At 41.9% G+C, this 27483-nt stretch overlaps 1 protein-coding gene across 1 annotated transcript in view; it reads right to left on the bottom strand.

The window, feature by feature from the left end:
* LOC108920115 (deleted in malignant brain tumors 1 protein-like) overlaps positions 1-24754 on the bottom strand; it is a 50230-nt gene extending 25476 nt beyond the window's left edge. The window contains exons 1-16 of the mRNA XM_029251691.1: positions 24662-24754; positions 22146-22463; positions 20726-21037; positions 20118-20432; positions 19624-19947; positions 19069-19374; positions 18073-18375; positions 16551-16836; positions 16299-16444; positions 15543-15860; positions 14514-14543; positions 14368-14409; positions 14126-14257; positions 13897-13995; positions 12083-12154; positions 1655-1966 (exon numbers count right to left, since the gene is read on the bottom strand). Of these exons, the coding sequence (XP_029107524.1) occupies positions 1655-1966; positions 12083-12154; positions 13897-13995; positions 14126-14257; positions 14368-14409; positions 14514-14543; positions 15543-15860; positions 16299-16444; positions 16551-16836; positions 18073-18375; positions 19069-19374; positions 19624-19947; positions 20118-20432; positions 20726-21037; positions 22146-22463; positions 24662-24725 (3379 nt within the window). The 5' untranslated portion in view covers positions 24726-24754. The remainder of the gene's footprint in view (positions 1-1654; positions 1967-12082; positions 12155-13896; positions 13996-14125; positions 14258-14367; positions 14410-14513; positions 14544-15542; positions 15861-16298; positions 16445-16550; positions 16837-18072; positions 18376-19068; positions 19375-19623; positions 19948-20117; positions 20433-20725; positions 21038-22145; positions 22464-24661) is intronic.
* Between the last annotated feature and the right edge of the window lie 2729 nt (positions 24755-27483).

Genomic DNA, 27483 nt, shown 5'->3' with positions numbered 1-27483 from the left:
AGGCACTGTATTTGTAACTGAATCAGTGTGTTCATCAAGAACTGCATTTGATTTACAAAAATGTTGTATTTAAAGAACATTGTGTTTATTTGAGGGGGGCATGGTGGCGCAGTGGGTTGGCCGAGGTCCTGCTCTCCGGTGGGTTTGGGGTTCGAGTCCCGCTTGGGGTGCCTTGCGGCGGACTGGCGTCCCGTCCTGGGTGTGTCCCCTCCCCCTCTGGTCCTACGCCCTGTGTTGCCGGGTAGGCTCCGGTTCCCCGCGACCCCATCTGCGACGAGCGGTTCTGAAAGTGTGTGTGTGTGTGTGTGTTGTTGATGATTCCGTTCAAGTTTCTGGTTTAACATGACTAGAAAGGAGAAATGTGATTGTTCTGATAATGCAGAAAATAAAAACTGAAATAAAATTGAAAATCGCATTGCATAAAAATGTTGCATTGTTCTGTATTTATATTACTGTATATTTGTATTATTTAAGAAGAAAGACATGTAAAATCAGAAATATAACAAATCTCAAAAAAAATGTGGCATTCAGACTTTAATTATTTTTGCATCCTAATTGTTAATATAATACAGGATTTTTTTTATTAAGTTGACTTACGATGAGGTCATTGGAATAAAACCAATTTGTAAGTGTCGGACTACCTATATTTACCTGATACTTTTGTTCAAGGTGATGTACGGTGTGAGGTACACACTACACTGAACTCACTATAGTCTATCTATTCAACAGAGTCGGTAACATGCTCAGACACACTCACACACACATTAATAGCAATTTAGAGTCATCAGTTTGCCTGTAACACATCTTTGGACAGTGCGAGGAAACCCACATGAATATATGGGGAAAATGCTGTCCAGCCCATACACCATATTAAATTATTGAAATGAATGTTTTCAGTGCAAATTCATTTTCATTTTTTCATACATTTGTTTTTAATCTTTACTGTTCTGTTTAGTTTTTTGTTTTTTGGTTGACTTAATACATGAACACTGAGTGCCACATGTGTGTTTTTTTCTGTGAGCGTCTGATAGGTGTAGAATAAGTAACAGGTACGAAGGAGCCGAACGAGCACAGGTAGACAGCCATATCGTATTGTAGAGGAGTTAAAGAAGGGAAACTGCATTGTTTTGTCATGTTGTAACAGATGTTAATTAATGGGATCTGGGGACATTGCAGGATAAATTTTTGTCAATTTTGGGGCTCCGGTACACATAAAAAAGGTCATTGTCATACCATTTCATCTAACAGTGTTTATGTTTCCGAATTATGAGAATTCATCTTATGAAGAGTATTTCAGAAATAAAATACCTTTGTAAGGTGGAAGAAGACTGTATAAGTTTCTTTGTAAATATCATACTGCCAAACGAAACATTTAATGTCTAATCCGCATTTATGGAAATTGGAGAATCGGTACAGAACATGAGAGTTCATCCACTGTGCACAGACAATGAAAGGACAGTTGGATTCAATGACCTCAAAGTATCACCTGAACAGGGTTATAATTCAGTCAACTGTGGAAATTAATATTACAGAAAATATAATAGAATACATGTAATCTCTACATATTTGTGTTTACGTATCAGCAAGTACCATATAAAATGCTTTTCATTCCAAACAACTGTAAAGAACATGATGTAATTTATGTGTCTCCTACCTGAGCAGATGACTGAGGCATCACCAGAATGAGTACAGTCATGTTTACCCCATCCTTTATGTCCACAGATCTTCAATGTTTTCTCTGACCCCTTGCAGGAGACATAATTCATCCAGATCTTCCCTTCTCCTGCTCCAAAGTGTCCGTATTGCGGTGCTGCTACAGCATCTCCACAGAACACCTGTCTACACACCACTGACGCATCATTTATATCCCAGCCACGTCCACATACAGTTCCCCACTGTCCTTCATGAAGAACCTCCACTCTCCCAGCACAGGGACTGTCACCGTCCACCAGCTTCACATCACTGTCTGGAAGAACAGGAGAGACAAAAAAATTATTTCCAAGTGCTACATACAGCATACTGTATATACACACACTGAAACAGGCTAAAATTCCCATTGCTCACCAACAAGCTATGAATAGTTTAGTCTTTTCCAATTTTTCAAACACGTATGGTTCAAACTGATATTATAGAATACACACTTTCTTTAAACATCTGAAATTAGCAAATGCACTTATCTAGAAGTTCTGGAAGGGCTACGAGACCATTTCAGGGATACTCTATGAGACAGTTCAACTTAAACACCCTACTTCCCTCACCCTGATGACCATAACTGGGTGTAAACGTGTGAACACTGACCACCCCGGACTGCCGACTCACACCAGTTCAGCTACATATGCAACATGTGTCCCATCGTATGTTTCCTTTTTCTGTTTGCATTATTCTCCATTGAAAGCTCTAAAGGAGCCTATTGTGGAGGGATATCCACAAAAATAAATTATTAAAATACATGAATTCTTTATCAGTAATAACTTCTTCTAAGGCAGCGACATGGTGTCCACACACTCATTCAATCACATTATACACACTAGGGACAGTTTAGTCTGCTGTTTTCCTGATACACTGGTATTTGGAAATTCACATTGAGGAAAATACACTTCCAAACAAAGAGAGTCAGATTCAAACCCGTGTCCAAACACACAACCTGGGTGCTGTGAGGCATCAGCGCTACCTGATGTGCCACTCTCTATTAAATACACACATTGCTCAAATAACTGCATTATTTTATTCTGGAAATCTCAGTTTGGAGATGTTCAGAATGGGTTGGGCTATTATTATTTCTTCTGTTTTAAAAAAAATGTTTCCCTGATGGTGGAGTGCGGTGGTGCAGTGGGTTGGACCACAGTCATGCTCTCCAGTGGGTCTGGGGTTTGAGTCCTGCTGGGGGTGCCTTGTGATGGACTGGAGTCCTGTCCTCGGTGTGTCCCCTCTCCCTCTGGCCTTATGCCCTGTGTTACTGGGTAGGCTCTGGTTCCCTGTGACCCTGTCTGGGACAAGCAGTTCTGAAAGTGTGTGTGTGTGTCTCCCAGATGAAAAATGTAATCTAAAATTAAAATGCCAAAATAAAATATTCATCATCTTCTTCTGCTTATCTGGGGCTGGGTTGCAGGGGCAGCAGTCCAAGCAGAGTCCTCCAGACTTCCCTCTCCCCGCACACCTCCTCCAGTTCCTCTGGGGAAACCCCAAGGTGTTCCCAGGCCAGCCGGGAGACATAGTCTCTCCAACGTGTCCTGGGTCTGCCCCGAGGCCTCCTCCCAGTGGGACAAGCCCGGAACACCTCCCCGGGGAGGCGTCCAGGAGGCATCCGGAACAGATGCCTGAGCCACCTCAACTGGCTCCTCTCGATGCGGAGGAGCAGCGGCTCTACTCCGAGCTCCTCCCAGGTGACTGAGCTCCTCACCCTATCTCTAAGGGTGCGCCCAGCCACTCTGCGGAGGAAACTCATTTCTGCCGCTTGTATCTGCGATCTCATTCTTTCGGTCATGATCCAGAGTTCATGACCATAGGTGAGGGTAGGAACGTAGATCAACCGGTAAATTGAGAGCTTCGCCTTACGACTCAGCTCCCTCTTCACCACAACAGACCGGTACAATGACCGCATTACTGCGGACGCCGCACCGATCCGTCTGTCAACTTGCCGCTCTATTTTTCCCTCACTCGTGAATAAGACCCCGAGATACTTAAACTCCTCCGCTTGAGGGAGCAACTCCCCCCTAACCCGGAGGGGGCAATCCATCTTTTTCCAACTGAGGACCATGGCCTCGGATTTGGAGGTGCTGATTCTCATCCCCGCCGCTTCGCACCCGGCTGCAAACCTCTCCAGTGCACGCTGTAAGTCTTGTTTCGATGAAGCCAACAGGACCACATCGTCCGGAAAAAGCAGAGACGAGATCCTGCGGCCACCAAAACAGACACCCTCCGTTCCCTGACTGCGCCTAGAAATTCTGTCCATGAAGATGATGAACAGAAACGGTGACAAAGGGCAGCCCTGGCGGAGTCCAACATGCACCGGGAACAAGTCTGACTTACTGCCGGCAATGCGAACCAAGCTCCTGCTCCGGTCATACAGGGAACGAACAGCCCGTAGCAGCGACAGGCGCCAGAGACTTTATGGCCGCAGCTCCGAACTGCCTCCCCGACAATTGGAGGTGTGGAACATAGTCCATTTGGACTATAAATAAAATATTGTTTTTTGATAATTTCACAGACTGTAATAACTGGGGTTAATAAATAATTTTGCAGTAAAATTGTGTTTTCCGATTAAACTTATCACCTGGGATATCAAGGTAACTGGAAGACAGTTGAAATATTTTTAAATGAAAGGCAAAATATTCTGCTCTACAGTGGACTGAAAACTTAAAAGGGACTGCGCTTACTTCTTTTCGCTGTTTCACAGGACTATCCTTACCGTGGTGATTCGTTAGTCTACCTTACTCTGTTATACCTTTACAGCACATTCCCACGGACATTTTAGCTGTTTGTAATTGTGAAGCTGCTCCAGGCACTTTGATTCCTTTATTCTGGGAATGTGGCACAACAGAACATTACTGGACAAATTAAAACAAATTAAAAGTCCTTTCATATAAAGCTACAGTGGGATTAGAAATCAACTCTACAGGCTTGACCGCATCTATATGGCTGTGCTGTCTGTTGTGTCGTTGTACAAACTCTACAAAGACTCGTATGATGGCGATGCAGGAAAATGCTGCTGTAGGGAATTAATGAGCCAGTTGTATTAAAATAGAGCAAATATTTCATAATCTGTTGCAGCTCTTTTATGCGGGGCCCAATGAGCTGAATATATTAATTATTCACTTTTATTAATATTTTTCATGACTCTGTCATTACTGTTAGTAAAAGCTACTTTTTTCTCATTCTTTCATTCACTCTGTCACTTTTTTAACTACTTCTCCTTATCAGGCTACAGTGGTTCAGAGCCCATCTTGAAATTAATAACTATTAAACTGGGCAGGGTACACCCACGGTACATCGCAGGGGACTCAAACTTGTCTATAACCTTTAATTTATCTCGAGGTGAGTTCCTTATATGTCTTAGAGTATCTTAACAAACTAATTAAAAACAAAAGTTCAAATAAAAAAACTGAATATCTAATTCTGAGGTGGTATGGTGCTGCAGAGGGTAGCACTGATGTGTGTGGAGTGTGTATGTTCTCCCCGTGTTCATGTGGATTTCTGCTCGCGGAATAAGCTCCAGACCATAATCCTGGATTTGACAAGCGAGTATAAATAATGGATGAAAACTGCAGTGTCAGCATCACTTTCATTGATCTGCATACATGGATAGATAGACAGATAGATATAGAAAGACAGGAGAACAGACAGTTCAGTCGTACTATATGGACTTCATATCCCCATTTCAATCTTCCGTCTACATCTAGTACAACTAAATTTGAATTAAATTTAAATCATGACATTTACATTTAAACAGAGACATCTGAAATTATGTTATGAAGATCTGGTACTACTTTCTACAGATAGTTAAAGCAAAGTTATTTTTTCTGCTTGGCAAAAAAATACAATAATAATAAAAATAATAATAATAAACTGAAATATATCTGTGCCTTATCAAAATCCACAGAAAAAAATTACTGAAATTTACATTTACATTTATTCATTTAGCAGATGCTTTTCTCCAAAGCAGCATACATCTCAGTGAGAATACAAATTTGTGCATTACATTAGGAGAAAGAGAAAAAAAAAAAATGAAATAAGCATGTGAAGTGCAAAATTTAAAAAAAGCATAGTTCAATTAATTTAGAAAATTTTACCCTTATAATGTTTATAATGCATCCTCACCACCTTTCTCTTTTTCTATATAAATGTGCTTTCATTAATTCAGTCATTTTGTATCTTCAATTTATTTTTACAGCGCGCTCTTCTCACGCAGGGACACGGAGAAAAAGAAAAGTTGACTAGAGAGCAGCGTGATACATCATCAATGTACTTTTTAAGCTACAAGTTTGCTGACTGGCCACGGAGGAAAGGAACAAAAAACTCCCAACTGAAAGTCAAGGGAGAAAAGAAATCCTCAGGGGGTCCAAGTGCCAGTGGCTGCCCCCCCTTCAGTAGTCTGGACAAAATTTCATGCAGTTTGTGTGTTTTAATTAAAAGTAAAACTACAAAAACCATAAATCACTCACACACACTGTCTGAAACGTTTGTCCTAAGTGTCTGAACCAGAGCCTAACCCAGCAACACAGGGTGGAAGGTTGGAGAGGGAGGGGACACACACAGGACAGGACGCCAGTCCATCACAAGGCACCCCAAGCAGGACTTGAACCCCAGACCCACCAGAAAGAAGGTACAGGCCAAACCCACTGTGCCACTGCACCCCCCGACCATTAATAATTACATTTTATTTTATGTATCTATAACAGGCTCTGGACCGAAAGTCTGTACTCACTGCAGACGTGAACAAGCAGTTAGTAATAATAACTTTAAATATGGGGAAAAAAGTACCACTTCAATTTTTTTTTAATTATTATTATTTAAATTGTTAAATTGAATTTTTTCTATGGGTATTCGAGTCATGTATCCCATAAATGATCTACAGCAATTTGAAGGAGTTCTACAGCACAGCACAAAGGGTTATGTGGTCTAGAACCAACAGCCTTCTAAGTAACAAGTCCATGTCCTTAATTACTGAACTGCCTCTTTACACTATTACACTCATAAAACATAAAGAAATGCAATGAGTAAATATAAAACAAGAATTATCAAGAGGGAGAAAAGTTCTCAAAATCAAAACATCTAGCTTTTTCTGATTTTCTCCTTTTTCCCCAAATAAACGAAATAAACTGCTGATGCAGCCGTTCATATAAAACCAAACATATAAACAGAAATGTAAGTAATTAAACTACTTGCAAGGACTTTGGAGTTTCAGTGTCTTCATAGCAATATTTTACTCCCAAACAGCAATTTAAATACATCAGTGTTGCAGCAGGTTGTATTTCATATTTACTGTTTGCACAGCCTCTACAAACTACCTCACCTTTCAGACTGTCGTCCCCTGACCCCTAAAACCCCAACATGTGAGAGGAGCCCTGGAGCAGAAGTAAAACACGGTACTTACTGGCTGTGGTGGACATGAGCAGGGATAAGAGAGAGAAGATGAGCAGGCAGCTCTCCATCTTCATGAGCACAAACCAACTGTCCTCAGAGCAAAGTTCAGAACCCAACCTTGAGCTGTGAGCTCTCAGGGCGAGCGAGTGCCTTTGTACCATCCTGGACCCCCATGGAGAACACGCCCCCAGCCACCAATCACACTCAGCATTGCCTTATGAGAGGAGTACAGGAACACATGAAAAGTGTGGAAACACCAATCAGAGGAATCTCTGTGTGTTTCCTCCATATATACAGATACTGTAGCGCTGAGGTCTGACTTGACTCCTCCTTCCACTGTAAAGCACTTTGATTAAAAAGCACATACTTTTTCAGAGTTCTGAATGTTTACTTGCTTAAAAAGTGACATATTCATGATGTACCAAGGAACAAGCTTCTTTGAAATGAATCACAAACCCTCATCTTCGTAAATGGAAAAAGAGTCAATGCTGGTTTTGCTGTATTATATTAAATGTGTTTTTTGCCCAGTTCTGCTTCTCTGCAGCTGCATGTAAAATCTTTATATGAGCTGTTCAGTACATTTCATGTTAACAGTACGTTTATTTCATGGTTATTCCTCAGCGGAAATGAAAGGCTGCAACATCAGAATAAATACACATTATACCAACAGAGAAAGCATGGTGAAAACCAAGTAATGTGAACCAGTAAATGCGGTTTGCAGCAACTTGCTGATTCTCTTCAGCAGTCATTTCAACATCTGTTTATGAATTACTGCACCTACAGCAGGGGGCGGCACTAAGCTATAAATAAAGTTGGAATTACAGTGATACACTGAATATGTACCATCAAAAAATATAAACTTGCTGCAAGTTATTTGTGTTCAGTTCTGCATGAATTTTACAAGGTCAGGTTTAGTGTCCAAGTGCCGCAGCAAAGACTTGTTTTTCATTTATTTCCTTATTTTTCCTTGTATTTCATGTAAATGAAAAGATTTTTTCCTCACTTTCAATATTTTGGACACCAGCAACCAATATAACACCACGTCCAAGCAGATCCATGTTCATCCAAGATCATTTTAAGAGTAACACTAAGACATGGTGATTATAAGATTAGTATTGGAATTTGTGATGATTGATCCTAATACTCAGTAATTTCAAATAAATTTTGATTTAAAAACACTTTCTGTGTTTCAGTAACAAGTTCATTACAGGGTCACCCATGTAGTCATAATGTCATTACAAGGTCACCAACAGTGATCTCGCCCGTTACAAAAGAGATGAAGACCCATCAGGTAGTTAAGTGGACTTCCTTGCCAAGGATATAAGAGTAATCAGCCCATGTTCCATAACTTCATCAACTTGGATATCGTTAAAACGAAATTTCAGAAGAGAAAGAATGAGACCAAACCCTTGGCCATACCCAGCTGTCAATCACACACAACACATATAAAACCCCATTAACGTACCACATGTGCGGCATTCTGTATGCTTGTGTGTCCTACACACACTGCTGTTTCTGTTTCCTCCCTGCGCTCCTTCCTCTGTGGTGGTTTGCCTGCCTTCCGCTCCACTCTTACCAGGTGGTCTGGTGCAGTTCCTTGCCATCCCCTCAGCCTCTCTCAACTGGTGTTCCGCAGGGCTCGGTGCTGGGCTCCCTACTCTTCTCAGTCTGGTTACAACCTACAAAACAATCAATAGATCTGCTCCCCAATACCTACAAGACATGACCACTTGCTACACCCCAACCAGACAGCTGCACTCGTCCTCCTCTGCCAGCTGGGTGGTCCTTGAATTTTCAGACTTACTTTTTCCCGATCTCCTGCGTACTCAAAAAGCATGTACTATATTATCTGTTTAATGATTAAAACTTAAAAAAACCCTATACGCAGCTACTTGTGTAATGTATACTGGATCATATGGTGGCATGTGACTAATTCACTGTACTCAAGAACCACATATCTGTATCCAGATCTTTCTCTCAGCTACACTTGAGCTGTCGTGCACCTGTGACGGTGTGACAAGAGCACGTTTGTTCTGTCTTTCTACTTGAGATCAACTCCACCAGCATTTCTCATGAGTATTTATGGAGATTCTCTTATGAGGAAATGCTTCCCCATTTATCCATGTAGGACAGCTCCTGATGGTGCAATGGTCTGTCCCTAAGGGGAGCTGTCCTGGGTGCTGAACGGTCAACTGCTTGCTGTTTCACATTACCTTTATTTGATCCATACTTTTTACGCTATAAGCACGCCATATATCTCAAAACCAATGAAAAGTGCCTACTGTGATGCCAGAGGCCCCAAGGAAGAGGGCAACCCTCAGACCAGAGAACCTCCTTGTGACAGAAGCCTGAATGCCAAGTGGAGGAGCACAACTCTAACCGAAGGAAACTGGTACACAGCTGAAATTGTTCATACGCGTACACTGTACCATTGCTATAAAAACCTGCTGGCACAGCAAATAATAAAACAACATTTATTAATGTTTTTAGTTTATACGCTCAACCACAAAAACAGAACAGAGTCAGAAGTTGACGAATTTTCTTTTAATTTCAATATATATTTCCAAATGTGAACAACAAAATAAAAGGGTGAAAAAATTAAATTTGCATTTGTAATATTACAACAATTTATGAAAATTTACTCCTCAAGACTGAAAAGACACTTTTACAAGAAAAATGAAAACTTAAAAATCAAAGGTTACTGTGTTACCAGCTACTTCAGAAACATCAGATCTTGATGAGCCTGTTGGTTTGAAGCTTTGGGCAGAAGGACCTTCAGACACAGACTGGACTCTGAGTCACAGAGAGATTCCAGAACTGCAGACGATCCTCCGTCTCCCACATCATCATAGTCAGTGTGGTCAGGACCAGGGGGTCCCTCACCAGGGGGCAGAGTGGTCAACGCTTTTTCTTCTGCAGGGACACAGCAGGTGACACAGTGACACACATCCTTGTACACACCAGAGGTGGTCAGTGCAGCCAAACACCGTTTCAAACAAACCTAATGATACTTTCAAAAATAATTATTGAAGTAAAAAGTAATCATTCCAAAAATGTAAAGTAAAAAAGGATCAAGTCAAAACATGAGTGAAACACTGAAGTTCCACTGATTCATATAAAGCTTTTTAATGTTCTGAAATACAAGCAATGTAAACAGGTACAACAAAGTTTCAAATAATACACACACATTTGCTGAACCGCTTGTCCCATACAGGGTCGCGGGGAACCGGAGCCTAACCTGGCAACACAAGGCATAAGGCCGGAAGGGGAGGGGACACACCCGGGACGGGACGCCAATCCGCCGCAAGGCACCCCAAGGGGGACTCGAACCCCAGACCCACCCCAGAGCAGGACCTATTCCAACCCACTGCGCCACCTCAACCCCTGTCTTACCATCTTACGTATGTTTAAATTAATATAACAGGAGCACTTTCCCCAATGACTCTGTTCAAGAATAAATTGAACAAAATCTTATAAAATTTCGGATCTTATGGGGGGTCTACTGTGTTTGTAGCATAAAAGACAACTGACTTTAAGGAGTTAAAATATTACATGAAAAAAGTAAAGGATAGAAGGTGATAGGAATTTAATGGAGTCAAAGTACATATTTTTTCTTTACAGATATACTTTCGTAAAAGGAAGAAGGTATTGCTATCAAAATATATTTTGAGACGTAAATATTTTCCAGAAATGTACTTCAGTACAAGTGCGGGAGTAAATGTAATATGTTTGTACCCACCTCTAGTGCACACAGAATAGATTAAGGGACAGGATGACACAGGGACATACAGTGTGGTTCAGAAAACCACATCTGAGAAGAAACTAGTCATGTTCTACAAGGGCAGCTGGTTGCATAGTGGTCACAGATTCAAGTTTCACCTCCAGCTATAGTACCCTTAACAAGGTATTTACCGTAAATTTCTGCAGTAAAATTACCCAGCTGTATAAATGGGTAAATAACTGCAAATAGCTTCACATTGTAAGTTGCTTTGGAGAAAAGCATCAGCTAAAATTAATAAATGCAAATGTTCTATTCCATCACTTGTGTGAAACTCACCTGGTAACACATGTGGACTCTGTTCTACACCCACAGCATCATCATAGTCCTCCTCTGTGTCTTCTGTCCCCATCAGTGCTGAACCTGGAACAGAAAGACTGTGTGGTTCAGATTTAACATATCAAGTTTCTGCTGCAATGAAATACTTTTCTTTACATAAATCCAAGTGGAGTTAAACCAGAACTCTTACAACTATTACCGGCAAACTATAAAGGGAGAATGTATTATGATACAATTAATTTAATTAGAACTGCTTGTTAATGTAATCAATAAATCACATTTTCAATTAAGAAAATCAAGTCTTGATTCAAATGCTGTGTATTACAAACATTATTGCGGTGGCATAAACCTTGAGCACATTAATATATTTAACAAACTACCTGGACTCTGTCCTGTGGTAACAGCATCATCATAGTCCTCTGCTGTGTCTCCTGTACGCAGATCCTCTGTAACAGAAGGAGAAAAAGCGCTTGTGTCTAAGAGCAGTTGTACAGTGTCACTTCAACTCAGTCTTTACTAACTGAAAAGAATTCATTCTAGATTATATTTATGTTTTATTAATGTAGACTGGAACTTTATATTATAACTGTTTATGTCTGAAGACCATTCACTGACATTAGTGATACCGTGGTATGACCTGCAGCCGCCAACAGAAACCCACCTGACAGACCACCTGCACTTTTCTCCATAGGAAAAGCATCATCATAGTATTCTTTCTTCTCATCTGTCCGTGAGAGTAATAAAAAGTTAAAACCGTGCATGCCTTTTTATTATAAATAAAACATTCTGAAATAAGACATAAAAAGAGAATACATGACAGAAAGATGTGAACATAGAACATAATAGGAAATAATGTTACGAGGTTGACTGTCACTAACAGTCCTAGTTTAACTACAACACACACACACACAGACACACACACACACACAACAAGCCCCCTACCTGAGAAGGGGTCTCCCTCACTGTCCTCCACATCTTCATACCCAGAGGGCACATCCTCAGACAGGACACTTCCTGTGAAGGAGACACACACTCAGTCCTGTCCTCAGAGAGAAGATACATGAAGTTCTCTCTGCTGATGCCTCACACACTGAGAGAAGACAGGATGTGTGAGGTTCGAGCAGCTACCGCCCACACCCAGGAACGCTAACTGACACTCTTATCACCAACATCCTCTTCCTCCCTATTGGCTGCTGTCTCTCATCTGGACCGTTTACAGCACTGCAGCTGCGAGCTCCTCGTGTGGTTTCTCAGCTCCCATCACATGGTTACAGATGGAAGCCTAACAGTTTTTCATACCTGCCAGACTAATTTTTTATCTACAGAAGGTATCATCTCATTGAGAGACATTTGAAATATGCACATGTAACCGTTGGAAAATTGTGGTTTTCTGCAAATTTCTGCAGTTTTTTTGTAAATATACATTTACATTCATTCATTTAGCAGACGCTTTTCTCCAAAGCGATGCACATCTTATAGAAAATACAATTTGTGCATTGCATTAGCAGAAAGAGACATAGCTGCAGATGTGTGGCTCTTAAGCACAGTTAGTTTCTTTCCTTCACCATATGCAGCGACGTTCATCACAGTAATAGCTGCATAAAACTTTACCAGGAGATGGTAAATGCATTACCATGACCTTATAGTATGGGTATCTTTTCACCAGTATCCCTTTATATACATTAGATGTTCAAGTTTATAATCGTGAACTGACAAAAGCTGAATTTCTAAACTGTGAAAGATTCCCAAGTACACTGGATCCTCAACTTACAAGCACTATTCAGTCTGTTAGTCTGCTTGTAACTCAATTTGTTTGTAACTCCAAGGTCTCTGTTATAAATCCTGGTGAAGAACGCCTGAGGTTCCCCTTCCTTGAGGACTCCTACTGCACTCCTGACATGTGCTCTGCAATCAGGATTCCGTATAAAAGAGGAAGTTGACTGTAGAACCACTTTGTACAATGTTGTTCCTGTGGCACTACTCATAGTTTTCTCGATTGTCTCAGTTCTAAACAGCAAAACTGCTCCAACATCGTTGTCCTTTGCTGTGTCTTTTATCTAAAGCTCTGCAGGTAAAAACTGGTTAAAGTCACTTTTACCATTAAATCAGAATCAAATGGAGTTATATAATATGGATGTCCCACCATTTGTTCACAGGTGAGGTTCTTTAAATACCTCAGATAAAGGAATAAAAAATGAAAATGTTCTATGTCTCGCCATCCTCCCGATATCCCAGTGGCCTTCAGGTTCTTTCAGAAATAAAACTTAGGCTGTGAGGTTGGTTGAATTATTATTTTGTTCTTTTATTAACTTTATATTATGTTACAGTTAAAACTAAATTAAAATCACTGAAAATAAAAAAAAATATTTTCTCTTCTTAGTCTCCTATAGCTTATCACAAGAGGGTTTGCAGTGTTTACCTTCTAGGCACTTTTCAACTTTTTTCTTATTCTCTCCACTATCAGTAAAAGCTTCTTAATTGTCAAAAAACCCCAAGACTGTTTTAATTTTCTAAAAAAATTCCTAAATTAAAAATTCCTAAGCCCTTACAGCCACTGTATGTTTTGTCCTTTTTAAGAGTATCTGCATGGGACAAAACTACATTTAGTAATATTCCATGGTAACTTCCTACCTGAATAATGAATAATGAATGAATGATTGTTAAAGTACAACATTTTGCCAAAAGTTGTGAATAATGTATAATTTCCGTTAGCTACCTTCTTTCCAAATATGAAGAGGACAATAAGATGTTGTCACCTTTTCTGGGGTTTCTGTACGTCTCTCCCCTGGTCAAGTTGTACTCTATCTCTTCATAAATGGCCTCATGCAGAGGGGTGAGACCCCCCTGGTACAGGGCTGTAGGGGTGGAAACACAGACAGTAAAATCATTTCATTCTACCAAAAGCCCTTAAAAGGCCAAATCTGTCCATATGTACTATGCTGCTTGTGTATGAAAGATCATGTAATCAACAGTGTCCTTCTGTACCTCTCTTCAGAACCCTGTTCTGGTACAACTGTCCAGCCAGAAGCACCAGCAGTAGGAAGAGCAGAGCCCCCAGCACCAGGAACACCACAAGAGGGATGGACAAGGGTGGTTGGCGTGGTGCTTTGGTAACATCTGAAGGAGTAACATAGAGAGAGCTGCATAATATATTCCTGATACAGAGCACAGAAAATATGTAATTCATCTGCCCACTGTCAACATGCACAAAAAGTAAGTGAAAATACCTGGTCTTGCTGAGGTTTTAGTTGTGGATGTTCCTGGAATTTCTGAAAAACATTATTTGGTGGGTACATATAATTATATATGTAGTAGGTATGATTAAGTCACCCAAATGTACACTGAAAATCATTACACAAAAATTTTACTCCACCTGTAGTAGATGTAAATTCAGAAGATAAGCCTGAAAAATTGAAACAAAATCAGTTTAAAATGAACATTTTGATGAAATAAATTTGGATTTTTTTTGCCTCCCAAAAGCTGAGCAGCACAAGACATGTACATTGATTTTTTAAAAGATGCTTTTCAGTCTATAAAAATTAACTGAAATGAAAGCGACGTAAAATGTGGCATTTAACTGATGTTTTTATCTAATCTGCCTTAATACGTTACACAAAACTCGCCTACCTTCACCAACCTATACAGGACAGGAAGATAAAAGACATAAACATGTATACACACATATTCTACAGGCTAAGTCACCAGTTCACATGAAATACATGTTTTTGGATGGTGAGAGGAAACCAACGTATCCAGAGGAAACCCTCACGATCACTGAGAGAACATGCCAACTCCAGGGAGACCGAGCTGGGATCAAATCCACTTTAAATCTCACAAAATTGGTGTTATGATACACCAGTCCTACCAACTGGGCCACCATGCTGTACAGACCAGAGACCAGAACCACCATGTGGTCTTCATTACACTATAAATATAATATAAATACATATAAAAAAAAAAAAAAATATATATATATATATACACACACGGGGGGCGCGCATATGGGACAAGCTGTTCAAATGATGTGTGTGTATATACACACACACACACACATTTTCAGAACCGCTTGTCCCATACGGGGTCACGGGGAACCGGAGCCTACCCGGCAACACAGGGCGTAAGGCCGGAGGGGGAGGAGACACACCCAGGACGGGACGCCAGTCCGTCGCAAGGCACCCCAAGCGGGACTCGAACCCCAGACCCACCGGAGAGCAGGACTCGGTCCAACCCACTGCGCCCCCTTCCAATTTAATCATTAACAATGAAACCCCAGACACAGCAACTTGTAATTATACTTTTGTTTGAAATCTCCCTCATTATATCTTTTACGGATCTTTTTGTTAAACTGTTGATACGACAGAAATCCATGCTGAGAGTAATAAAGCTGCACAGCAATTCTCACCTTCACAGGTGACACCAGCATCCTCTTTGTGAGAGCAGGAGGTCCTGTGGTCCTGAAGAGAGTGAGGACAGTCCCGCAGGTGGAGCTCACTGCCCCAGCACTTTACCTCATTCAGCCAAATTGGACCGTTTCCTCTCCCAAACGCAGCATTCCCATGAGCCTTCAGTGCTGTCCCACAACCCAGCTGTCTGCAGACCACCTGGGCATCATTTATGTCCCATAAGTCATCACAGATGGTCCCCCAGGAGCCCTCATACCACAGCTCCACCCTCCCTGAGCACATCCTGTTGCCCCCCTGCAGTCTCAGGGGCAGGTAGCCTAGAGGGTAAATAAAGACTGTGACTGACCACAGAGCAGTAAGATACTCTGACAAAGAATGACATAGTGGACAAGTCTGAACTGAATGTACTCTGGAACATAGTTTCTCGTTGTTAATTTTAATCTAACATATATACATGTAATATGTATGTAATGTTAATAAGTATATTCTCAAACTAGAGCAAATGGGAAGCCTCGTCAGAACCACAAAACCACAGTTCTTTCAGATATGAACATTGGACTTCCACATAGTCTTTGCAGATCATTAATTAAGTCATCAGCAGTCATAATCTCCTGAGTTATGATCAGTTTTGTAGCTCTCTACCAACACCTTTTTATGTAAACGTTGTTGAATGACTAGTGTCAAGACATCTCTAACTGTGATACTGAGATTTTAACAACTAATAAGACAGAAACACCTTTCCGGTTTATACCAACCACTGCTATCGTGTCCATTAACTTCAACTTCACACAGAGTCAGGATGCCGGGTTTTGGGAGGACCACGTTGACATAGCGTCCCATTGTCCAATTACACTGGAACGAACTGGACTGTCCTTCTGCAATGGAGGGAACCACTGCACATCTGAAATGCGAAATACATTTAAAGCTCTACACATGTTAAATTAAATACATTTGATGGTAAAAAGTGTTTCAAAATCCATGCCAGTAAGGATAACAACACTGTGTACAGGGGATTCTGGTTGCCATTGTCATCCAGGGAGTTTCCAACACGAATCTCTGCCCCATCGATTCTCTCTGAGCAGCAGTCCCCTCTGTTGGTGATGGTCACTGAGGTCACAGTGAAAACATCCTGCAGGTCCAGTCTCCACCATGGTTTGGAGTCCTGCTTGGTGTGAGTGCAGGACCCATCTGTATACTTTGTATTTCTGTTTCCATCAATAGCATTGCCAGCAGCACCATAAGAGTCATATTGGGACGACTGAGTTGCCGTTCCCTTCAAAGCCACATTTTTTTCTGGAGAGAGAAGACAGATGGAGAAATTTAATTCCCACCGAATTATGTGGGTGACTCGATAAATACTGGAAAGTTCTCCAGTCAAAATACCTTTGTCATGTATATTTACTCACACACTTTCAACAGCATTTCTTTCTATGGCAGGGTCACAATGGTCTGAAACCTATCCCATAAAACTAGTGCGCAAAGCAAGCAGCATACACCCCGAATGGATTTATTGCAGGAACCTTCATATGTATAATTTTAATAATTCATTTTCATGCTCTGAGTAAGTTTTCTCAGAATTGTCCACTGATGAATATTTATTCAGCTCACACCTTTATCCAAAGCAATTTACAGTTTATAATAAACAATTGTCCAAAGCGGTTGTCAGCAAACTAACTTCCTTACAATGATTTACCCATTCATTCAGGTGGGTAGTTTTTACCAGAGCAATTCAAGGTAATTCCTCAATGGTATTATAACAGTAGGTGGGGGGGTGCAGTGGTGCAGTGGGTTGGACTGGGTTCTACTCTCCAGCAGGTCTGGGGTTCAAGTCCCGCTTGAGGTGCCTTGTGGCAGACTGGCATCCCGTTCGGGGTGTGTCCCACCCCCTCCGGCCTTACGCTCTGTGTTGCCGGGTAGGCTCCAGTTCCCCGCGACCCCGTATGGGATAAGCGGTTCCGAAAATGTGTGTGTGTGTGTGTGTGTGTGTGTTATAACAGTAATGGGAAGTGAGACATGAACATGTAAGCTTCAGTTCACAAGGCCATGTCTTCACCATTCATTGTCTTCCACTCGTTCTTGTTTCACTCTCAAGTGAGTTTCAATAAAATCGTCCTTGAAACTCCACCAATTTAATCCTTTCATGTATTTATCAAGGCTGATACAATGCCATGACAAGTGGGGTGAGTTCTTCTCAGTGCCTGGGTTAGACAACTGGATGGGGGTTTAAGTCTAGCTCAGTCTGTGTAAATATTTCATGTTCTCCTTGTGTTTGTCTGAACTTTCTCCAGGTGCTCTGGTTTCCTCTCACAGATCAAAGATAGCTGTTTCAACTTCATTTGTCACTCAAAATTGCCGGTAGTATGAGCGTGAATGAGTGTCTATGTGTGTGAGTGATTGTCTAGAGTGTACCGTGCCAGGTGCCTTACGTTTCAGGGAATAGATCACTGCAGCTATACAGACTTGAATTTACGGACAAAACTACAGAACAAATGCAGAAGAAACTAAAAGAATAAAATAAAATAATCTTACGTTCACAGGTAATGAGGGCCACTTCACCATCATCACATTTATTCTGTCCCCAGGGAGAGGATGGACACTGCCACAGTGTGGAGTCATGTGGGCGACATTTGACAATATCCAGCCAGTTTGGAGCTCCTTTCAGTCGAGATTCTGTATTAGAAACAGTCCCGCTCTTCCCACAGTTGAGTTGCTGACATATTAGACTTGCTGTATTGGTCTCCATTTGACTGAAACACACGTTTCCCCAGGTGCCATTGTAGTAAACCTCCACCTGCCCGGAGCAACGTTCAGCCAGTCTCAGATCTTTGTACTCTGCAAGGAAACGGACAAGAACTTGATATTAGCAAGAGCATAAGACATCTGTCACAACTACAACACCCCAAACGAGGACACCTGGTGCCAATCAGGACGGGGAAGTATAAGACACCAAACTACCGCCTTCCAGTTGCGGAATCTTAATCGAGATAATGGTCCCCTCTCAGCAGTCCTCCGAACTTGTTCCTGTTCTTTGTCTGACCCCTACCTGCTCCCCTGACTGGCTCCACAACTCCCACGGTAAAGACCCGCTACTTTGCCCCTTTTGATTACGTCTCCGGATTCTCAACCCCAAATAACGTTCCCTAAACGACCTGACCCTTTGCCTGTCCCTGACTATAATATTTGCCTTGTCCCTCCTGATCGCAAAAAATATCCTGCATTTTTGTCCATCATCCTGCTTTTCGGCTCACAGTCTTCATCAATGTCAACATCATCACACCAACATCACACATATTGCATCACACCACCAAAAAACTGAAAGAACTGAATTATCCATCTGGACAAACAAATTGCTGACATATTTAATTCAAGTTTTAATATTACTATTTTAGTAAAAACTATAGAAGCACTATTAACCATTACTACATTAAATTTTTCTTCATTATATCTTAGTGCAAGGTGTTATGAAAACTCCTTTACAGAATATCTTCACTGTTTATCAGGTCTTATGTTGTGAAAAGAACTGACCTGAACACTCAACTCCAACATCCTCCTTGTGAACGCAGTCATGGTTCCCCCACTGTGAAGAGGGACAGTCCCACAGAGATGATTCGTTCCCCACACAGCCCACCTCATCCAGCCATATAGATCCATTTCCTGGACCAAAAGAGGTAGAGCGGAGAGCCGTCCCACACTGGAGCTGCCTGCACACCACCTGAGCATCATTCAGGTCCCAGGAGTCATCACACACTGTCCCCCAGGAGTCCTGGTGGAACACCTCCAGCCTCCCTGCACAGCGACCCTCACCACCCACCAGCCTCAGGGACCTGTGTTCTGGAAGAAGGTACACAGGGAAGAAGATACCATGTTCTTTGTAAAACACACAGAAACACACATTGTCTACAACAGCGGGGTCATGGCGAGCCGGAGCCTAACCCGGCAACACAGGGGACAAGGCTGAAGGGGGAGGGGACATACCCAGGATGTTTTGTAAAATAGAGTTAACATAAAATAACCAGAATAATACATCCATATCCAAACAATATTCATTATGAAAAGGCTGTGGAAGTCATGTGTACTCACTGGAACACACTATGGACACATATGAGCTGGAACTGCAGTTGACTGTATCTGGAGCACTGCAGTTGAACAGGTGAGACTCAGTCCCAGAGCACTGATACCCTGTGAGACACACATCAGTGTCCCCTGTCCCAGACAGGGAGGAGCTGTAGATCCTCACTGCAGAACCACAGCCCAGCTGTCTGCAGACCACAGCAGCCTCCCTGAAGCTCCAGGAGTCCAGGAGAACCCTGCTCCAGGTATGCTGGTAGTGAACCTCCAACTGACCCCCACAGCCACCTTCTCCAGACAGTCGGACCGTCCCATTGAGGGTTGAGAGAGATGATCCTGTAGAAACATCAGCATCTCGTACAGTGCCAGCAGTTCATTTCGTGCTTAGTATATTATTTCAATGAGTTTTATACTCAACAGAGCTATTCTACAGAAGAATGTTTCTAAACAGACATTTGACTGTGACCCCTCTCCTACAGTACAGTGATGAGCACAGCACTCCTCACCATTACAGATGACTCCTGCATCATGTCCATGAGAGCATGGAGCTCGGTTCCATGAAGAAACGGCACACTGGGACAGGTGTGTCTCCTCCCCCTGGCATTCAAACACATCAGCCCAGATGGGGCCACTGCCCTTTCCAAACCAGGCCTGTCCTGGCACTGCCACAGCGCTCCCACAGCCCAGCTGCTGACAGAGGACATTGGCTGCTCTCAGATCCCAGGATGCATCACACATTGTGCCCCACTCAGTGAGGTACTGTAACTCCACTCTCCCAGAGCAGGAGTCTGGACCGTCCACCAGCCTGCCGTTTGTGTACCCTGGGTAAAGAGCAGAGGATTAGAGAACGTAAAATAAAAGAAATATCAAAAGACAACACACTTTCTAGAAGCTGACATTTAAATATCAATGTGTGTGTGTGGACAAAAATATTCCAGGGCATCATATTACTGATTACTCTTAGAAGATAAATTTTTCAAAATAATTGTTAATCAATATTCATGAATTTTTCTATTTACACCATTACCTCCATTTTCCGTTTAAACTGGAAAGTGAAAAGATGTGAAGTTGTTGCTTTCGCTTCAAAATCAAGACACTTGAAAAAGACACTTACAAAAACACTCCAGTCCCACATCAGTGTCATGAGTGCACTTTGTGTCCTTTGTGGATGATCTCACACACTGACCAAAATTATGTTCATCACCTCCGCACTCAACCTTGTTCTTCCACACCTGCTCGTCCCCTTTACCAAAAACTGCTGCTCGCTGCACCTGTACAGGTGTCCCACAGCCCAGCTGTCGACACACAACCTTTGCGTCCTGGAGGTCGAAGTCGGGGTCACACACTGTGTACCATGATTCTTTATGATGGAATTCTAGTCTCCCAGAACACGGACGAGGTCCCCCTGCCAGGCGTACAGCTAAACCTGAGAAGAGAAACAGCAGATATGGAAAGCAAAACCATCACTGGCTCCGTTCCAAATATGAATCCCTTCCTGTACATAAAGAGACAATTATGAATGTATGGAAACACTGGAATCTAACGGGAAACACGGATCTTTCTGTGTGTTAAAGAAAAGTGGAGACGTTGAAAGATCCCTGTTCTCATCACACTGAGCGAGTAGCTGAACATGAAGAGCTCAGTCAGTAGAGGAACCTGAACTTGAACCTAAAAAACACACTGTATTCAAACACTGCTGGGGGCTGATATTAAAAATTAATATATTCATGTACATGAGAGGCTGCTAAACTCGTCCCTCGAATCGTCCCATGCATTATTCAAGAGAAAAGAGTGAAACTGGAATGTGGAAAGAACAAAACTTACATTCGATAAAACACTGTAAGCACAAACACCCATAAAACGACACACATGATACAAGAGAAACATATATTATATAACAACACACAGAAGTTATACTGATTTACGTGACATGAACTAACTTCTAAACTAGGAAAACGCCACACGAATCAACGAAGGTGGAGCCACGAACTACTGAGCGAGTTATTGACCGATAATCGATAAATTATTGAGAACAAAAAGCAAAAACATTTTTACACACTGAGACAGTGTTTTCTGGACAGAAAAGTGAGGAATGAAAGGAAAGAGACAAAATGACAGCAGGACAGAAACACAGAAAATCCGTTGTGACTCAGACTGAACGTAAAACTAACTTTATGTTATCGCGATAATTCAGAAAAGTCAAGAAATGGGCAAATTACACACACACACACACACACACATTTTCAGAACCGCTTGTCCCATACGGGGTCACGGGGAACCAGAGCCTACCCGGTAACACAGGGCATAAGGCCGGAGGGGGAGGGGACACACCCAGGACGGGACGCCAGTCAGTCGCAAGGCACCCCAAGCAGGACTTAAACCCCAGACCCACAGGAGAGGAGGACTGTGGTCCAACCCACTGCGCCACCGCACCCCTTGGGCAAATTACGACAAGTAAAAATAATAACGGACAGGAGAAATGAACAACAAGAATAAATGATAAACTTCAACAAGACAGAGGAAAAGTCTCCTACCTGAGCAGATGACTCCAGCGTCTTCAGAATGTCCGCAGTTATAAACAGTACCCCATCCGTCATGTCTACAACCATTCAGTGTTGATTCCGAACCTCCACAGTTCACGTAGGACAACCAGATCTTTCCTGTTCCTTCTCCAAAGTGACCGTATTGCGGTGCTGCTACAGCATCTCCACAGAACATGATCTGTCTACACACCACTGAGGCATCAGTTATATCCCAGCCCAAACCACACACAGTTCCCCACTGTCCTTGATGAAGAACCTCCACTCTTCCCTCACAAGGACTGTTTCCATTCACCAGCCTCACATCACTGTCTGGAAGAAGAGACAGAGAGACAGAGACTCCAGTGGAGTCTTTTACATGTTTCATCTTGAGCTTCAACTGAGTTTCCAAAAAGCTCTGATATGATCAGAGTTGCAAGGAGATTCGAAACACAGTTAAATGTAACAAGTGTAACAGCGTGTGAAAGAAACACAAGAGAGATCAGTGTCATTTTTATACCTGTTGGCCTTTTACTGTCATTTTTACAGAGATTTTTCTCACCTCAAAATTCCAGTGTTCAGAAGGTGAAATTTTAGGACTCAGAATTTTAAGTTATGCTGCAGACATTTAGATGTATATTTTATAAACACTTTTATTTTGATTTTCTTCAAGCAATTCAGTAAGTGAATTGCACTCTAAATATAAAAAAAAATGTGGAACATCTGGTTTAAATTTTTAGTTATGTTGCAGACATGTACATATATGATTTATATTGTATAAAATTAGATGTGTGTTTTATATTTTAAATGCTGATTTCAGCAAATTTCAGTTTTATTTTATTACTGACTATACCTAATCATGCTTTAGCTTCCTCATATTACATTGAAATGTATAAATTAACTGTATTATTTAATTTTTGCAATGAAAATCTGTAATAATGTAATAATCCAACAAAAATTAATGTATTCAACTACTACAAGCAATAAATATACTGTATTCAATATGTAAGCAATGTATGTATACAAAGTATTAGCCCAGAAAGCCATTTGTTTTTAAACAATCTTAAAGAAGTTCAGATTTTTTAATGTTACTAGATACCTACTGGAAAACACGTAAAACTAGAGTCTAAGGTAAATTTTGTCTTTAATTTAAAACACTGAGGATGATCTTTGTCAGTTTAAACAGATGCAAACACACATAACTACATACTTGCAATAAGATACATTTTTTTTTAATCTCATCAATACACTGCTACAAAAAATAATGGAATGGACTCAATTTTTGAGGTGTTAAAAACTTGTATATTTTCCCAGTTTTATTTTTTTCTTTATCTATGTGCTTTTATTAACTCAGAAATTTTGGCTGTTCGGCATTTTGCACAAAATTCTATGTAGTGCATGTGTTTCTATTAAAAGTAATACTACAAAAAATATTAATTGCAACATTTTATTTTATGCATCCATAAAAGACTCTGGACATAAAGTCTCCATTCACCACAAATGTGAACAAGCAGTTAGTAATAATTAACTACAGAAACACAAACATTGACTGAAACTGCTTGTCCCAAGCGGGGTCACGGTGAGCCGGAGCCTAACCCAGCAACACAGGGCGCATGGCTAGAGGGGACACACCTAGGATGGGATGCCAGTCCATCAAAAGGCACCCCAAGCAGGACTGGAACCCCGGGCGCACTGGAGAGCAGAACCCAGTCAAACCCACTGCGCCACCATGCCCCAATACACACAGACACACACTTGCTGAGCCGCTTCTCCCAGACAGGGTCGCAGGGAACCGGAGCCTACCCGGTAACACAGGGCGTAAGGCTGGAGGGGGAGACGACACACCCAGAAAGGGACGCCCGTCTGCCGCAAGGCACCCCAAGCGGGACTCAAACCCCAGACCCACCAGAGAGCAGGACCCAGTCCAACCCACTGCGCCACTGCGCCCCCCTACGCCCCTAATAATTAAGTAATTTATTTTTAATAAAAGTTTAGTAATTTATTTTAATTTGCCTTCGTCAATGGGTATTTGACCCATGTATCTTGTAGGTGACCTACAGCAGTTTGAAGGAGTTCTACAGCACAGAGGGGTATGTGGTCTAGAACCAACAGCCTTCTAAGTAACAAGTTCATGTCCTTAATTACCACACTGCCTCTTTACACTATTACACTCATAAAATATAAAGAAGTGCACTAAATAAATATAAAACAAGAATTATCAAGAGGGGGAAAGTTCTCAAAATGAAATTAAAACAAATAACTGCTGATGCAGCCATTCATATAAAACCAAACATAAAATCAGAAATGTAAGTAAACTACCTGCAAGAACTTTGGAGCTTCAGTGTCGTTGTCCCAATATTTTACTCAGATACAGCAACTTGAATACATTAGTGTTGCAGCAGGTTGTATTTCATATTTACTGTATAAACAGCCTCTACAAACTACCTCATCTTTCAGACCATCGTCCCCTGACCCCTAAAATCCAGACATGTGAGAGGAGCCCTGGAGCAGAGGTAAAACGTGGTACTTACTGGCTGTGGAGGACATGAGCAGAAATGAGACTAAGAGAATGAACAAGCAGCTCTCCATCTTCATGAGAATAAACCAACTGTCCTCAGAGCAAAGTTCAGAACCCAACCTTGAGCTGTGAGCTCTCAGGGCGAGCGAGTGCCTTTGTACCATCCTGGACCCCCATGGAGAACACGCCCCCAGCCACCAATCACACTCAGCATTGCCTTATGAGAGGAGTACAGGAACACATGAAAAGTGTGGAAACGCCAATCAGAGGAATCTCTGTGTGTTTCCTCCATATATACAGATACTGTAGCGCTGAGGTCTGACTTGACTCCTCCTTCCACTGTAAACCACGCAGATAAAAAAAAAAAACATGTGTTTACCATATGAATTTTAAGTCTGCTACTAAAGGAGAGGTACACTGACATTCAATGTTCAACTTTAGTGTAAACCCCTTATTAACCAATTATGTTGCAATGTAAAGTCCAAATATTGAAAAAGGAAAAAGAGGACAGCTGTGGTCCATTACACTATAGGTGTCCTTAACTGACCTTTATTAATGGAGTTACTCGTTCATCAGAAACATACATTCATCCCAGTTAAAATGTGAGCCCATCAGTAAAGGGGCTTAACAGAACACACCAAAATTTGATTATTATGGTACAAACCTTAATTAAACAGTAATTACATGGCAAAAACCTTACAGAATGACTAAATAGCAGATTGTGAAAGTGGATACAAACCAATACAGACTGCAGGCTGGAAACAGCAACATGTCACAGTAACTGTGGTTTGCAGCGAATTGTGTCTTTCTTTTCAACAGCTGTGTTTAAATGTGTGTCTGGTGTTTATATTTACCTGCAATAGGTGGCAGAACTGAGCTGTACAGTAACTGACTACCTGGAGAGGCCCTTCAACAGCATTTCTCTTATACTTCATTTTAAAATTTTAAAAAAGTTTATTCTGCATAATAACTGATTTGGAATTATTCATCCATTTATACAGCAGGAAATTTTTACTGTAGTGAGTGGAAGAACATATACTGGTCTACACTTGTTCACCGTTTCATACCACAAAAATTATTTTTTTTGTCTTTTTAACACAAAATAACACATAGTAATTACTAATTACCATTCATGTACATGAAGTTAATTTTTTGCCTTAACTAATTTTAAAATAAAGGAATGTATTTCATTATTTCAACTCTTTTTTTTTGCACACAGTAGCCCACCGTTAATTTAATCAAAAATGTGGTTTTGTTTGATTGAGTAGGAGGAATGAGTTTTATATGTAAAATTTATATTTAATAATTTTGCCGATGGTTTTTTCCGAAGTGACCTACAATATTAAGCTCCATGTCGCTCATGTATCACTTGTGCTGCCTTTCGCTGCTTAATACCCTTTGCTGTGACTCCAGACGAGCTGCAAATCGGTGAAGAACTCAGCGCACATTACAGCACAGACCAGCTCTGTGACGGAGCTCCGTTCAGCCTTTTGTGTGGCACCTTATCATGAACATCCTCTTGCTCCGTGTCACATTAGCGTGTTTATCTGTCCTCATCCTGACGCCTTTGCAGCGCCGCAGGTGTGTGCCCCTCGTGTGGTTTCTGAGCTCCCGTTGCACGTTTGGTGGAAAGAAAGTTATTTATAGTTGTAGCATTATTATTTTTCATTTGCAACTATGATCTCATAGTGAGATATGTGGCATGAAACCATAACTAAGAAAAACTACATTGTTTTTTTTGAAAATTAGCAGCACATAAGCACCTGAACATGTTTACACTCAGGCCTTTATTTATACATTTCAAAGACACTTTTCAATAAACTTTGGTCCAGAGTGATATACAACTCAGTGAAACGGAAAAAAAAAAAAAATTTGTTTATATTCAATGGACATGTTAAAAAAGAAATACACATATTTGACTCCTAATCACCCCTCCGTGAACCGCCACCTTACCGTGGTGGAGGGGTTTGAGTGCCTGAATGAGTCCAGGAGCTATGTTGCCTGGGGCTATATGCCCCTGGTAGGGTCTCCCATGGCAAACAAGTCCTGGGTAACAGACGAGAGAAAGTGCGGTTCAAAAACCCCTTATGAAGAAAATAAAAGCAAGGCTTTTGTTTACCCCACCCGGTATGGGGTCACCGGGGCCCCACCCTGGAGCCAGGCCTTGGGGGGGGCTCGCATGCGAGCGCCTGGTGGCCAGGTCTATACCCACGGGGCCTGGCCGGGCTCAGCCCGAAGCCATGACGTGGAGCCGCTCTTCGATGGGCTCACCACCTGCTGGAGAAACCGTAAGGGGCCGGTGCATTGTGATTTGGGCGGTGGTCGGGGACGAGTGCCCGGCCGACCCAAACCTCGGGCGCCAACTCTGGTTTTTGGGACTTGGAATGTCACCTCACTGGCGGGGAAGGAGCCTGAGCTGGTGCGGGAAGTTGAGAGATACCGTCTAGATATAGTCGGGCTCACTTCCACTCACAGCTTGGGTTCTGGAACCACTCTTCTCGACCAAGGGTGGACTCTCCACTATTCTGGCGTTGCCCAGGGTGAGAGGCGGCGGGCGGGTGTGGGCTTATTAATAGCCCCCCAGTTTAGCCGCCATGTGTTGGAGTCTACCCCGGTGAATGAGAGGGTCATCTCCCTGCACCTTCGGGTCAGGGAACGGTCTCTCACTGTCGTTTGTGCTTATGCGCCTAGCGGCAGTGTAGAGTACCCGGCCTTCTTGGAGTCCCTGGAGGGCGTGCTGGAAAGCGCTCCCACTGGGGACTCTGTCGTTCTACTGGGGGACTTTAATGCCCACGTGGGTAGCAACAGTGACACCTGGAGGGGCGTGATTGGGAG

Source organism: Scleropages formosus, chromosome 5 (assembly GCF_900964775.1).
Source record: "Scleropages formosus chromosome 5, fSclFor1.1, whole genome shotgun sequence".
In the NCBI taxonomy this organism is placed as follows: domain Eukaryota; kingdom Metazoa; phylum Chordata; class Actinopteri; order Osteoglossiformes; family Osteoglossidae; genus Scleropages; species Scleropages formosus.
The sequence above is the reverse complement of the archived record's forward strand: the minus strand, read 5'-3'. Positions and strand labels throughout refer to the sequence as shown.